We start from the raw sequence: 13,602 nt of genomic DNA, 5'->3' as shown, positions 1-13,602 counted from the left end.
CAACATCATCTCAAAATATAAAAGCTGGAGTAGGAGGAGTTTCTCAGTTGGCATCATGGCTGCAGTAGAGGCAGGAGGTCCTGCTGTGCTGGGCCTTGGCTGCTGCCACTGCCACTTTGAATTTTATTTTAGTTCAGAGAACTAGAAACACTTTATTGTTATTCTTTCTTTCTGTTCTTTGCTGGGTGTCTTTTGGGGTGCTTTATGAATCTGGAGTGATGAAATCTGGTTTTGGTGGGAAGTAGAAAATTGTTGTTATATCAAACTTGTGTGTGTGTTATATTGTAGTTTTCTTTCAATTTTCTATTTTCTGTATAAATACATATAATTAGTTTAAGTTTAAACCTAGTTTGAGTTTCCATTTTTTTTCCTTTCTCCCTTTTCTCAATGGGGGGAGGGAAGCTCTGACCTGTGTTGGGCATTTTGCCAGCCCAGCCCAAGACAGTGACCCCGGGTGGGGGCACAGCAGGTGCCCAGAGGGGTGCCCACCAACCCACAGCCATGTGAGGGGGTGGCACCACATCCCAGGAGCCTGTGGGATCTTGCTAGTGGGAATCATGACTTACTGTCCCCCAGAGCCCTTGGACCACGAGACCTGTCCCTGCAGAGCATGAGGGAGAGCAATCCCAGGTGTGGCCCAGCCCCAGGTCTCACCTCCACGGTAGGTTTTCCAGGTGTAGTACTTCCCTCGGAAGGGCACGTTGTCGAACTCGGAGCACTGCAGCTCTCGGAAGTCCTGGGAGCCGGGTGGGCAGTCCTGGAGACACACCAGTGGTCAGGGCAGGGCTGGGGCAGCCCACCGAGCTGCTGGCACATTGACACCAGCCCCTTGAGGAGAGGGACACCAGCCCTGACACTGGGCACAGCTGTAGGGACAGCAGGAGGTTTCCTCCTGCAAAGCTGGACATGATTTGAAGACCAGCAGCACTCAGGTGCTCTGTCTGAGGTGTGACACTTGTGAGCCACCCCTCAGAAGCCCAGAGAAGCAACAGGACCCATCTACCTTCCTCCCACCACCCTCTGGATGTTAAACCTGCCATTGCCCAAGTCCAAAGCTCCCTCCAGGGAAGCAACAGGGCCCATCTACTTTCCTCCCACCAACCTCTGGATGTTAAACCTGCCATTGCCCAAGTCCAAAGCTCCCTCCAGGGAAGCAACAGGACCCATCTACCTTTGTTCCACCACCCTCTGGATGTTAAACCTGCCATTGTCCATGTCCAAAGCTCCCTCCAGGGAAGCAACAAGACCCATCTACTTTCATCCCCACCACCCTCTGGGTGTTAAACCTGCCATTGCCCAAGTCCAAAGCTCCCTCCAGGGAAGCAACAGGACCCATCTACTTTCATCCTCACCACCCTCTGGATGTCAAAGCTGCCATTGCCCAAGTCCAAAACTCCCTCCAGGGAAGCAACAGGGCCCATCTACTTTCCTCCCCACCAGCCTGTGGATGTCAAAGCTGCCATTGCCCAGGTCCAAAGCTCCCTGCAGGGAAGCAACAAGACCCATCTACCTTTATCCCCACCAACCTCTGGATGTTAAACCCACCATTGCCCAAGTCCAAAGCTCCCTCCAGGGAAGCGACAGGACCCATCTACTTTCATCCTCACCACCCTCTGGATGTCAAAGCCGCCATTGCCCATGTCCAAAGCTCCCTCCAGGGAAGCAACAGGATCCATCTACTTTCCTCCCACCAACCTCTGGATGTTAAACCTGCCATTGCCCAAGTTCAAAGCTCCCTCCAGGGAAGCAACAAGACCCATCTACTTTCCTCCCCACCAGCCTGTGGATGTCAAAACTGCCATTGTCCATGTCCAAAGCTCCCTCCAGGGAAGCAACAGGATCCATCTACTTTCATCCCCACCACCCTCTGGATGTTAAACCTGCCATTGTCCATGTCCAACGCTCCCTGAACATCTCTACCCCTCAGCTCTTTCTCTGCTCCCCTTGAGGTTTAACCCTCAGAGTCCTGTTTGGCATTTCATGAGCTGCTCTCACCTGACCAGACCCTGCAGTGTGCCAGAGGCATTGCTGCCGTGTCAGTGTTGGAAGCCTCTGATCTCCTCCTTTGCCTCATTATCTTTTTGGGCCCCTCTTGATGCCAAAGCCCGGTGGGTACAAACCACCCACCCACCTGAGCCAGCCCATGGACGTGCTCGGTCCTGCTCGGTGCTCCCCGCTGTGGGGTTGCTGCTGGAACACCCTGGTTTGCCCCCGTGGGCCCCACAGCTGCACAGAACACCCTGCCCTGTGTGGAGAGGTCCCATGCCAGCCCTGGCTGGGGCACAGCCCTGCCAGCCGGGCACTACTCACGTCAGTGTTGCAGGAGCGGTAGCGCTTCCTCTCGCCCAGGCAGTACTTCCCTCCAATGGTGGGCCTGTCAAAGCCAGGAATGAGATTATGGAACCACCTCAGGCCAGTGAGATGTGTTGGCTGCCCCAAGTCTGCAGGAGCACCTTGACTTTCCCAACCCTGCTGATCCCACTGGATGGGATGGGATGAGGTGCCTGACAACAAAGCACCAGAGGCAGGGGGAACAAGAGGGAGCTGTTCCCTGGGGGTGTGATCTCTGACATGGACACCTCCCCACATTTCCCAGGGATCCACCTCTGGCACCCAAACAGCTCCAAGTATCCCAAAATCCCACAGGGAGGGGAAGATGCAGGTACTGGTGGTGCTGAAGTGACAGAATCAGAGGGTTTGGGCTGGATGAGCACAGTGGGGTTTCACAGGTGGGGTTGGGTTTGTATCTGCAGGTCCACCACCAGCACAACACCAAGACCCTCCAGGAGTTGAGAACAGCCCTGGCTGTGCTTCCCCATGGCACTGAGCAGTGCTGGCTGTGGCAGTGCCAGGCTGAGCCCCCACCCCAACACGCACCGAGGGCTGTCGCAGTGGCGCACGGACGAGGACACGCCACCACCACACGTCCTGCTGCACTCCCCCCAGGAGGACCAGGACCCCCAGGCTCCATCCACGCCCTCGGGTCGGGTTCCAAAAGGCACACACTCCCTCTTGTAACACCACTGTGGAAAGAGAGAGCACTGAATGACCCCCAGCACACGGTGTCCTTCTCCCAGAGCCTCCCCTGGGCAGGGCAGCCAGGGCAGGGCTGGGGTGAGGTTTGACCCTGGGGAACCTGAACTTGGAGCTGTGTTGGCCTTGGAGCCAAGTGTTATGGGTTTAGGCAGGTGGGCCTAAACTTAGGTTTTAAAGTTCAGCTAGGCCTAGGATTGTCAGCTGATTTAAGCTGGGCTGAGCCAGCTAACAGCTGACTCCTTCCAGCCAATAATATTGTATTCCATACCATACTACATCATCTCAAAGGGGGTAAAATCCAGTGTGTGGGAGTGGCTTGGTCAGTTCCATCATGGCTGCACTAAGAGGAGGACATCTGGCAGCTCCTCTACTATGCTGGGCCCTGCTTCTGTTGCCTCTGCTTGCATTTTGTTTGCATTCAGAGAAGTAGAAATATTTTGTTGTTATACTTTCTCCTTCTTGCTGAATGTCTTTTGGAGTGCTTAAGAATTTAGAGTAATGGGCTTTGTATTCATTGGGGAGTGGGAAGTTATGCCTTGTTATATACATGTAACTTGTGTAAGTGTGTGTTACATTGTAGTTTCCTCTTAATTTTCTCTTTTCTGTATAAATACATGTAGTTAGTTTCAGCATAAACCTGGTTTTAGAAGTTTTTTTCCCTCTCTCCCTCTTCTCTTCCCTTGGCTGGTTGGGGGGAGGAAGAACCCTTTTCACCCTGTCCTGGACAGCTGGTGATTTGCCAGCTCAACCCAGGACACCAAGGTTCAGAATCACAGAACATTCTGAGCTGGAGGGTCGGGCCCAGAGAGTGCTGGTGAGTGGAGCTGCATCCAGCTGGTCACCAGTGGTGTTCCCCAGGGGTCTGTGTTGGGTCCAGTCCTGTTTAACATCTTTATTGATGATTTAGATGAGGGGATTGAGTCCATCATCAGCAAATTTGCTGCTGACACCAAGTTGGGAGTGTCGACCTGCTGGAAGGCAGGAGGGCTCTGCAGAGGGATCTGGATAGACTTGAGGGATGGGCTGATTCCAATGGGATGAAGTTCAACAAGGCCAAGTGCAGGTCCTGCCCTTTGGCCACCCCAAGCCCTGCAGCGCTCCAGGCTGGGCACAGAGTGGCTGGAGAGCAGCCAGGCAGAGGGACCTTGGAGTACTAATTGACAGGAAGCTCAACATGAGTCAACAGTGTGCCCAGGTGGCCAAGAAGGCCAAGGGGATCCTGGTCTGGATCCAAACTAGCGTGGCCAGCAGGCCCAGGGCAGTGACCCTTCCCCTGGACTCTGCCTTGGGGAGGCCACACCTTGAGTGTTCAGTTCTGGGCCCCTCAGTTCAGGCAAGAGATTGAGGGGCTGGAGCGGGGCCAGAGAAGAGCAACGAGGCTGGAGAAGGGACTGGAGCACAAGTGCTGTGGGGAGAGGCTGAGGGAGCTGGGGGTGTTGAGCCTGGAGAAGAGGAGGCTCAGAGGTGACCTCAGCACTGTCTGGAACTGCCTGAAGGGAAGTTCTGGCCAGCTGGGGGTTGGTCTCTTCTCCCAGGCACTCAGCAATAGGACAAGGGGGGCTCAAGCTCTGTCAGGGGAAATTGAAGTTGGAGGTCAGAAAAAAATTCTTTACAGAGAGAGTGCTCAGGGATTGGAATGGGCTGCCCAGAGAGGGGGTGGATTCACCATCCCTGGAGATTTTTAAACACAGATTGGACTTGGCACTGAGTGCCATGATCTGGTAAAGGGACTGGAGTTGGACCAAGGGTTGGACTCGATGATCTTGGAGGTCTTTTCCAACCCAATCGATTCTATGATTCTATGATTCTATGATCAGGTCTAACTCTTAACTGAATGGTCTGCACAGGGATTGAACCTGCAATCATGGAGTTATCAGCACCATGCTCTGCCCAGCGGAGCTCTCCGTGGCAGAGGGCACTCACCTCTCCCTTGGCACCCTCTCCAAGTCACACAGCTGTGTAACAAAAGGTACTTGGGGTCTGCAGGGATGGTGGGCCCAATGTCCCCACTCCCAGCCCCTGGGGCACCACCCCATGGAACAGGCAGCCACGGGCAAGGAGGTCACATCTCCACTTCTGTGGGGTGGTGAAGCACTGGAAAAGATTACCCAGAGCAGCTGTGGCTGCCCCATCCCTGGGAGTGTCCAAGGCCAGGTTGGACGGGGCTTGGAGCAACCTGGGATAGTGGGAGGTGTCCCTGCCCATGGCCGGGGTGGGACTGGATGGGCTTTAAGACCCCTTCCAACCCAAGCTATTGTGGGATTCTCCTCTAAAGGCATCCTGGGTCATCAGGGGGACACACTTTGTGAACAGGGACACCTGAGAACCCACATCTCAGTGTCCACTAAAGCACAGGGCAGCAAGTCCCAGGTGGCACTTGGACTGGAACTGCTGCTGCTGGGCAGAGCCAGGATGCCTGGAGGACATGGGCACCTCCACTTCCATCTGCTGCTCCCAGGACAGAGGGAGTTTTGTGGATAATGAGCTAAAACAACCTGACCTGCAAAGAGCCCAGGTTAAAATAAAGCTTAAACTGCAATAACAGCAATGCTGTGTCATTGCTCTGCTGAGGATCCTTAAAGAATCCTCCTGTCCACGTCCTGCTGGGGCACAGATGCTCATGGAAAGTTGCCTGGGAAATATTTCACTCAGCCCTGGACAGCATCCCACACCCCCTGGAGTCCAGTGATGTGAGGAGTGGGACAGTGCCAGGGGAGTGGGACAGTGCCAGGGGAGTGGGATGGTGCCAGGGGGTGGGATGGTGCCAGGGGAGTGGGACGGTGCCAGGGGGGTGGGACGGTGCCAGGGGAGTGGGATGGTGCCAGGGGGTGGGATGGTGCCAGGGGGTGGGATGGTGCCAGAGCCACTGCTGTTCTCTGGGCACGGAGCCGGACACTGTGCCCTGGGGGGCTGAGATAATCCCAGGAAGGAAGAAACTGCTGTGTGCTCCTTCCAGAGGCTGATAACCCACCCTGGAGCTGCTGGCACGGACTCTCCTGGCTCCTTCAGAGCCAAGAGCTCCATGGACAGCCCAGCTGGGCAGGAAAAACACACCGTGGCCTCCAGAACACTCAGGAGGGACCTCCTGCACACAGGAATCCAAAGGAGGATCCCACAGGGAGATGTTCTGTGGGCACAGGAGGGACCTCCTGCACACAGGATCTCTCCAAAGGAGGATCCCACAGGGATGTTCTGCAGGAACAGAAGGGACCTCCTGCACACAGGACCTTTCCAAAGGAGGATCCCACAGGGAGAAGATGCTCTGCAGGAACAGGAGGGACCTCCTGCACACCAGGATCCAAAGGAGGATCCCACATGGAATGTTCTGCAGGAACAGGAAGGACCTCCTGCACAGCAGCACCTCTCCAAAGGAGGATCCCACAGGGATGTTCTGCAGGAACAGAAGGGACCTCCTGCACACCAGGATCCAAAGGAGGATCCCACATGGAATGTTCTGCAGGAACAGGAAGGACCTCCTGCACACCAGGATCCAAAGGAGGATTCCACATGGAATGTTCTACAGACACAGGAGGGACCTCCTGCACACAGGACCTCTCCAAAGGAGGATCCCACAGGGATGTTCTGCAGGCACAGGAGGGACCTCCTGCACACAGGACCTCTCCAAAGGAGGATCCCACAGGGAGGAGATGCTCTGCAGGCACAGCCCCTCCAAACCCACCAGGCACTCAGGGATCCTCAGAGCATCAGTGGTGGGTCCCTTCCAACTCAGGATGGTCTGTGATTGAGTGATGGGCTCTGTCCTCACTCAGGAGCAGATCCCACCTCCCTCTCCTGCAGGAACCAGGGCCATGTCCTGGATGTGAGACCAGATGTGAGACCAGATGTGAGACCAGATGTGAGCTGGGGGCACGTGGGGAGGGAGGGTGTGCAATGAAAGGTTTCCTCACAGGGTGCACTGACCATAACCTGGCTAAGAAGTGCTTGATTAATGAAAATTTAAATAAAAATAATGTAAAAAAAGCAAATCAGGCAGAGAAGGAACCAGAAAGATGCTGAAGCTGCCAGGCTGATGGGGCCCCTCCAGATCTGAGGTCACCCACTGTGGGTTCTGGGTGAGCCAGGTGAGGCCACAACAACCACAGGAGAGCAGTTAATAAAAGAACCCAGGGAGAACTTTGGAGGAGGAACCAACAGAGGTCTGGGGTGTGGGCACAGGAACTACCCAGCAGGGTTTGGCTCCCCTCACTGCCTCCCCAGCTGGGTGCCAGGGCACAGGAACTCATCTCTGCTTTAATCCTGCATGCCTGAAATTCCTTAAATTCCCTCATCCTTCCCTCTACTCTCACCAGCAGGAAGGGAAAAGCCAAGGAAGACCTTGGAGAGCCAAGAGGTGAGTTCTGGGGGCTCCCCCAGGAGGCACCAGGCACAAACTCAACACAAAGGGGCATCTTCTTCCACCCAAGGGCATCAAATCACTTCCTGGATTAAAAAAGGATAAGCAGAAACCCAGGAAGGGACCTGGGGGTTCAAACTGAGCCAAGATCCTCACTGGGAATGGTCCTGTGAGGAGCTGCAACTTCTTCACTTCACTTCTCTCAAAGCTTTTGAAGAACCCTCCTCACAAAACAACTGGTGAGTGGGGAAAGGGATATTTAAAAGTGGGAGAAGCTGGTAAAAAAAGAAAAGAAAAAGGATGACTAGTAGGGAAAAAATGCCATTGTCTGTGGTGAGTGTGCAGCAGGAGGGATGTGCAGCCCCAGGAGCTCTGCTCCTCTCTGACCTGGTTTCCAGCAGAAGTGCTTGCAAAGAGTAAGGAATTTGTCAAAGCCACCCTCATTCCTGCACATCAGCTTCTCCAGCTCCTGAAGGATTTGACAATTTTCCCGAATTTCTTGGAAAAACATCGAATGGGGAATGTCCCAGCTCTGAGTCTCCATTGTCTCAACCATTATTCAGTTTTGTTTTCTTTGTTTTAGCAATGCTGCCCATTCCCTTTATACTGATGCAAAGGGGTGTGGGAGGAGCAGGGAATGAAGTTCTATGAAGGATCAAGTCAAAATTCACATTCAAAAATACACAGTTGGGAAAAATCCTGCCCTTCTCCCTCAGCTGAGCGTGAAAAACAAAAGTTTCATCATATTTAGCCAGTTTTTCACAAGTTCCTCTGAAAACATGTTGCAAAGCCACTGACCCTCTTGGGTAAACTGAGGGAAAATCCCTTTTTTTTCCTCAGCATTGCCAGGACATTCCAGCAGACCTGGGGCCAAGAGGTTCATCTGAAGAACGTGGTGTTGTTTGAGGTCACCCTCCTGTGCTTCGTGGGTGAGACCCAAGAGCTTGCAAAGAGCAGGGATTTCATAGTCCACCTTCCAGCCTTACACAAGCTGGTCTGTGCTTTGGGGTGGCTGTGGGCAGCCCTGGGCTCCCTGGCACATGCCAGGCTCCCTCCATGCCAGCAGGGAGGGTGGGGATGGCTCCAGGAAGGGTCGGGCGGGCTGGTGGGTGCTCTTAAATCAACTCCTCCCTCCCCAGTGCAAACAATAATCCCACTGTTGCTGGAGAGGGATCCAAGCCCTCCGTGCCAGCTCTCCCCCGTGCCCCTGGGCTGCCTTACCCCCTTGTCAATGGTGTTGGTTTGGCAGATGGTGCCCTCAGCAGCGGGGATGCTGTTGGTTATGCAGCGGTTGCTTTTGCTCAGACACCACAACTCACTGCAGACTTCCTGCAAAGAGAGAGGTTTGGGGGCAGAGAGGAGGGGAGAGACAAAGAAACAAAACCAGAATTAGGGTTTGCTCGTGGGAGGGCATGAAAGGCTGGGGAAGCAGCACCTTTGAGTGCTTGGGTGGCACAAGCTGGGCTGGGACACAGGAAGTGTCTTCAACTTGGTGGGGGCAGAATGAGACCAAACCCAGAGAGGTGTTGCCCCAAGGGCACTGATTGGGCACCCCCTTCTCTGGGCTAAGCCCAGGCACTTCTCCCAGGCCTGTAGTTCTCCAGATGGGAGGGTTCACTGAGCTCAGCTGCCAGAGCCACCTCTTCAAGTGTTGGCCACAGAGGGCACCTCTCCTTGGACATCTCCTTGAGGCCTGAGCTCATCCCACTGTCCTCCATCTGGCCCCCTCCCCAGGGCTGACACCTCAAATCCAGAGCTGAGTGTTCTGCCTGGTCCCCATCCAGCTGCTATTCCTAATGAAAAAACCTCTGGAAAACCTGAGTTTTGCAGGGAGCAGCTTGCCATGGTTTGGGTTAGATGTGGAAATCCCAAACAGCTTCTCACTGTCCATGAAGGAAACTCTCTCAAGGGGTAAAAGCAAAGCCCAAAGAGCCACAGCTGCTCCCCAGGGCTGGGGGATGCTCCCAGTTTGGGGTCTGAGCCATTCCCAGCACCTGCCCTACTCCATAAGGATCCAGCTGTGCCTCTGCAGGAATCTGGGACTGCCTGGGAGCACCAGCACAGCACATCTGTCACCTGTCCCTGCAGCTCAGTGTGACCAGCTGAGTGCTGCCCATCCCCAGCCAGCCCCACAGGCCCAAAGGGAAGACACCTCTGGAAGACTCAGAGCTGTTTTCAGAATAATCAGAGTATTTCCAGACTCTGAGCCAGCCCTTCAGCAGCTCCAGAGCTGGGCACTGCTGCCCTCGGTGCAGTTGGGTCCACTGAGTGACACTGGGCTGAGGACTCCAGGAGTCTTTCCAGGAGACTTCCTGAGCTGCAGATCCTGAGCTTCAAACCATCCTGACCTCTCAGAGCACCAGCAAAGAAAAGTGTTCCCTTGGCTGTTCCAGGACCCACCCCAAAGTGTGTCAGAGGCAGCTAAATCAGGAAGTCCAGACCCTTTGGACCTGCTGTGTCACTCCATCAACCAGGCTGGACTTCAACACCTGCAAACTGCAAAGCAACACCTAAAATCCAGTTTCCTGAGCTCCCTGCCCAGGCACCATCCTGCTCCTCTTCCTAATGGAAAACTTGCTGTTTTTCAGGGAGGAGCTGGACATGACTTGGGTTATACATGGAAGTCTTGAAGAGGTTCACAGTGTCAGTGATGGGAACTGAGGAGATGTGAGAGCAGAGCCTGAACTGCCCCAGCTGCTGCTCCAGCACTGCCAGCACAGGCCATGCCACTGTCACCATGGACTCAGGAAGGTTGGAGAAGACTTCTCAGGTCATGGAGTCCAACCATCAACACAGCACTGCCAAGCCCTCCACTAAACCATGTCCCCAAGTGCCACATCCATGTATTTTTTGAACACTTCCAGTGATGGGGACTCTACCACTGCCCAGGGCAGCTGTGCCAGTGCCTGAGCACCCCTTCAGTGAAAATATCTTTCCTAATATCCAGTCTAGCCCCATTCTGGAGCAACTTGAGGCTGTTCCCTCTCCTCCTGTCTCTGTTCCCTGCAGCAGAGCCCAACCCCTGTCCCAGCTCCCCCCTCCTGGCAGGGATTGCAGAGTCAGAAGATCCCCCCTGAGCCTCCTTTTCTCCAGGCTGAGTCCCCCCAGCTGCTCCTGCTGCTCCAGCCCCTTCCCAGCTCCATTCCCTGCCCTGGACACTCTCCAGCCCCTCAATCTCCTTGTTCTGAGTGGCCCAGAACTACCCCCAGGACTGGAGATGATGCCACAGCAGTGCCCAGCACTGGGGACAGTCACTGCCCTGCTGCTGCTGCCACACTATTGCTGCCACAAACCAGGATGCCCTGAGCCTTGGTGGCCACCTGGGCACACACTGACCCCTATTCATGCCCTGACTTGGACACTCTGGTGCCAGCACAGTGACCACCTGGGCACACACTGACCCCTATTCATGCCCTCTGCTGGGTACTCTGGTGCCAGCACAGCGACCACCTGGGCACACACTGACCCATATTCATGCCCTGACTTGGACACTCTGGTGCCAGCACAGTGACCACCTGGGCACACACTGACCCATATTCATGCCCTGTCTTGGACACTCTGGTGCCAGCACAGCGACCACCTGGGCACACACTGACCCATATTCATGCCCTGTCTTGGACACTCTGGTGCCAGCACAGCGACCACCTGGGCACACACTGACCCATATTCATGCCCTGTCTTGGACACTCTGGTGCCACCACAGTGACCACCTGGGCACACACTGACCCATATTCATGCCCTGTCTTGGACACTCTGGTGCCAGCACAGCGACCACCTGGGCACACACTGACCCATATTCATGCCCTGTCTTGGACACTCTGGTGCCAGCACAGCGACCACCTGGGCACACACTGACCCATATTCATGCCCTCCGCTGGGTACTCTGGTGCCAGCACAGTGACCACCTGGGCACACACTGACCCATATTCATGCCCTCTGCTGGGTACTCTGGTGCCAGCACAGCGACCACCTGGCCTTGTCCCTGCCCCTGAGGAATTGTGACCCACCAGGCAGGTCTGGCCAACTGCCCCCAGGCTGTGCCAGCCTGTCCATCACGTCCCAGGGCTGAGTTCAGCCTTCCAGCAGGTCATTCCTGCTGGGCACGGAGCAGCCAGTGATGCCACCAACACCCTCACCAGACTGGCACACTCAACCACTGGCAATCCTCTGTGCTGGTACCAGGAGGAGTCAAAAGATGGGCTGGGGGTGTCTCTGCTCCCCTCCAGCTCCTGGGGGCAGGATAACAGAGTGCCACAGGGTGAGCTGGCACAGGAAAACACCGAGGAGTCTGTGCCGGGGGCTGTGGCTCTGAGACATGAAGGGATTTGGGTTCCATGTCCTTCATCCAAGCTCAGCTGTAGCTGCCTTTGAGCAGGGAAAGGAGTGTCTGTTCCATCTTCAACAGGCATCAACCCTTCCCTGAGGCTCCTGCAGAGCCAGAGTGACTTTGGGGTATTGGGAGCTCCTGTACAGTCCCTTCTCTCTGACACCAAGGGCTTCCTGGTGACCTCCCAGCTTCCATCATGGAATTCATGGCATGGTTTGGGTTGGAAAAGACCTTGAAGATCCCCTAGTTCTGATCAGGGACACCTTGCTCAGTGCCTCATCCAACCTTCTCTCTGACACCAAGGGCTTCCCGGTGCCCTCCCAGCTTCCATCATGGAACCATGGGATGGTTTGGGTTGGAAGGGGCCTTGAAGATCCCCTAGTTCTGACCAGGGACACCTTCACCAGACCAGGTTGCTCAATGCCTCATCCAACCTGGCCTTGATTCAGCAACATCTGCTCTCTCTGTCCTCATTATTCCCATTAATGACCCACTGCCCTGGCATGGAGGAGGAAGGGGCATTGCCCTGCTTGTGCCACCCCTCTGGAGTTGTTTACAGGATGGGTGGACTGACATTGACCCGGATTTATCCAAGCCCTTGTGCCCTTTGGGTTTGTCCCAAGCCACACTCAGGACAGGCTGGGTCATCACAAGGACATCTCGTGCTTTTGGGATCCTTGTTTATATCCAGGAAGCATCTGCTTGAGTTCAAAATTCAGGGCAAACAGGCACATAAATGGGGGAAGTTCCCATTTTCCCATTCCCCTGACTCTGGCTCAGCTCAGGAGGGGCACAGAACTCAGCTGGTACCACCTGACATGGGATACCATCACTTCTGCTGCATCTGCCCCATGTCCAGCAGGCTCTGGGCTCCTGGGCCATGTTCAGGACAGGACCAGGCCAGGGAGAGCCAAACTTTGCCCTTTGCTCACCCAGTGAGTCCACCAGGAGGTGGGTTAGTGTTTAACTATAGAGAGATGAATGTTCAAAGTGATAACCTGGTTCACTTCAATGGCAGAGCTGGGCTTGGTGTTCACACAGTTTAAGAGAAACTAAACCCTGAACTGATGGGTTTCCTCCTTCACAGCTTTCCAGGGCTTGGCACACATGGAATCATGGAATCATTTAGGTTGGAAAAGACCTTCAAGGTCATCGAGTCCAACCTGGGACTGATCCCCCCCGCCCTTGTCCCCCAGCCCAGAGCACTGAGTGCCACATCCTGACATTCCTTGGACACCTCCAGAGGTGAGGACTCCAAACCTCCCTGGGCAGCCCCTTCCAAAGCCTGACCACCCTTTCCATGAAGGAATGGATGTCCATCAGGCCACACTGCAGCCTGTGTGTCCCACTGCTGCTCCTCTGCTTTCTCTGGAGGAACAGGGATGTGTTAAGGAGCTGGGGGTGTTCAGCCTGGAGAAGAGGAGGCTCAGAGGTGACCTCAGCACTGTCTGGAACTGCCTGAAGGGAAGTTCTGGCCAGCTGGGGGGGGGTGGTTTCTTCTCTCAGGTAACCAGCAGTAGGACAAGGGGGCACAGCTTAAGCTCTGCCAGGGGAGGTTTGGGTTGGACATCAGAAAGAAATTCTTTCCAGAGAGAATAATCAGGCATTGGAATGGGCTGCCCAGAGAGGGGGTGGATTCACGATTCCGGAGGGTTTTAAGGTGAGACTGGACGTGGCACTGAGTGCCATGATCTGGTGATCCCAGTGGAGTTGGATCAAGGGTTGGACTTGATGAGCTCAGAGGTCTCTTCCAAGCCAAGTGAGAAGAGAAGAGCAACGAGGCTGGAGAAGGGACTGGAGCACAAGTGCTGTGGGGAGAGGCTGAGGGAGCTGGGGGTGTTGAGCCTGGAGAAGAGGAGGCTCAGAGGTGACCTCAGCACTGTCT

General features: G+C 54.9%; 1 protein-coding gene across 1 annotated transcript in view; it reads right to left on the bottom strand.

The window, feature by feature from the left end:
- ADAMTS10 (ADAM metallopeptidase with thrombospondin type 1 motif 10) overlaps positions 1-13,602 on the bottom strand; it is a 93,097-nt gene that overhangs the window by 21,759 nt on the left and 57,736 nt on the right. Inside the window, exons 12-15 of the mRNA XM_071578194.1 lie at positions 8,612-8,719; positions 2,878-3,023; positions 2,311-2,374; positions 655-757 (exon numbers count right to left, since the gene is read on the bottom strand). Coding sequence (XP_071434295.1) covers positions 655-757; positions 2,311-2,374; positions 2,878-3,023; positions 8,612-8,719 — 421 coding nt within the window. The remainder of the gene's footprint in view (positions 1-654; positions 758-2,310; positions 2,375-2,877; positions 3,024-8,611; positions 8,720-13,602) is intronic.

This window comes from Pithys albifrons, chromosome 27 (genome assembly GCF_047495875.1).
Source record: "Pithys albifrons albifrons isolate INPA30051 chromosome 27, PitAlb_v1, whole genome shotgun sequence".
Lineage (NCBI taxonomy): Eukaryota > Metazoa > Chordata > Aves > Passeriformes > Thamnophilidae > Pithys > Pithys albifrons.
This window is presented reverse-complemented; position numbering and strand designations above follow the sequence as displayed.